The 1,984-nt window shown below is 38.0% G+C and overlaps 1 protein-coding gene across 1 annotated transcript; it reads left to right on the plus strand.

Annotated features, from left to right (window-relative positions):
• The first annotated feature begins 743 nt into the window (after positions 1-743).
• Positions 744-1,679, plus strand: LOC136652731 (olfactory receptor 13H1-like). The gene has a single exon (XM_066629652.1). The coding sequence runs from the start codon at positions 744-746 to the stop codon at positions 1,677-1,679; it is 936 nt and encodes a 311-aa protein (XP_066485749.1).
• The last annotated feature ends 305 nt before the right edge of the window (positions 1,680-1,984 follow it).

Below are 1,984 nucleotides of genomic sequence, written 5' to 3' on the forward strand. Positions count from 1 at the left end.
AATAGTACAGAAAAGGGCAACCATAACTAGGTCACATGCCCTTTAAGCTTGTTAAGATCTTTGGACCAAACCAATGTAATTTAAGGGCCATCCATCCATTTATCAAATAGTGCACTCTCAGAAAGACCTAAGGTACAAATGGCAGCAGTTTCCCCCCAAAATGACACAGAAAACAGAAACTCTTAATATCATTACTGTCATGATTCTCTGTAGATCCTGTTCTTGCACAGCATTGGCACGTTTGCAACTGTACTTGGTGGCACGGAGCCAAGTACCAGATTGAGTTCTAAGGCTGCAATCCTAACCTCACTTTCCTAGGAGTAAGTCACATTGATCGCAATAGGACTTACTTCTAAGTAGACCTGGTTAGGGTTGTGCCCTAATTCAACATATTGTTTCTGTATTAATGGATGATATAAAGGAGTAGAAAATCCATAGCCAATCTAATACTTGTAACACTTTCCATATATAAAAAACCAATCTATTTTCTACATTTCTATTATTGTTTACTACATTTACATCCATGTAAATGGCATCCATGTCAAGTCTATGTAAAAATAATTCCATTTCCAAGAGTTACTTCTTTTTTATTCTATTGAATTTTAAAGTTTGTGTTTACATATTATTGTCAATATTAATATCATTGTTATATGGATATATTACTCATAGAATGTTCTTTCTCTATCTGAAATATTAATAATTTTTTCTTCTTCTTTCCTTTGATGACCACAGACAAATTAATAATGGGAGTTCTAGAAGAGTTGAATGAGACTGAAATCACTGAATTTGTTCTCATGGGATTTGCTGGTCAATCCAAAATAAGGATGGGATTTGCAACCCTCATGGCCTTCGTCTACTTGGTGAGCATCTTGGGAAATGGACTTATAATCATAGTGGTCGTAACTGATCCTCGTCTCCACAACCCTATGTACTTTTTCCTTTGTAATTTGGCCATCATTGATATCTGTCTTTCCACGTCTGCATTTCCACAATCCATTGTCAACTGCTTGGTGGAGAGACCCACCATGACTTTTGCTAGGTGTTATACACAAATGTATGTTTCCGTATACCTTGGAGCAACTGAATGTTTCCTATTGGCAGTCATGGCTTATGACCGGTATGTTGCCATCTCCAAACCACTACGTTACACTATCATTATGAGCTGGAGAGTTTGCATCCTATTGTCTGCTGTGACATTGACAGTTGCCTTCTTATTTGTAATTGTACCCTGTGTTGCAAAACCAGCCCGCTTCTGTGGACATAATAAGGTAGACCATTTTGCTTGTGAGCTCAGAGCACTCATGAAGTTGGTGTGCTCGGACATGGTCATGAACCAACTGACTATGTATTTCACTAGCAGTGTCACAGTGCTCTTTCCCTTCGCCTTCATCCTCTTTTCCTACCTTTGTATAATTGTGGCCATTCTGAGAATTCACTCAGCTGGTGGAAGACTGAAAGCTTTCTCCACATGTGGGTCTCACCTGGTTGTAGTGCTAATTTTCTATGGGATCTCTATAGCCACATTTATAAAACCTCAGTCAAAAGACAGCCAGGATGCTGACAAAATTATGTATATAATTAATGCTGGTGTGGTACCCATGTTCAATCCTTTAATCTATACACTGAGAAATCAGGAAGTGAAAGCTGCTCTTAATCGAATAAGGGAGAAGAAACTGTGACTCATTTACTGTGAATAGATTGGATGGACTGTTTCCACTGTATTCTGGCGGTATTCTATGGAATCTCGATTTTTGGATATTTGAAACATCAGTCCAAAGATTGTCAGGATAGTGACAAAGTTCTGTATGTAATTAATGCTGGTGTAGTACCCATGTTAAATCCTCTAATCTATACATTGAGAAACCAGGAAGTGAAACAGGCACTTAAACGCCTAAGGGAGAAGAAACTGTGAAGCATTTACTTTTAATAGATTGCATGGTTGATCTGCGCTTTACCATATTATATAGTTTTAAGAAGGAAGGCA

The sequence above is a fragment of the Tiliqua scincoides genome, chromosome 5 (genome assembly GCF_035046505.1).
Source record: "Tiliqua scincoides isolate rTilSci1 chromosome 5, rTilSci1.hap2, whole genome shotgun sequence".
NCBI classification, from domain to species: domain Eukaryota; kingdom Metazoa; phylum Chordata; class Lepidosauria; order Squamata; family Scincidae; genus Tiliqua; species Tiliqua scincoides.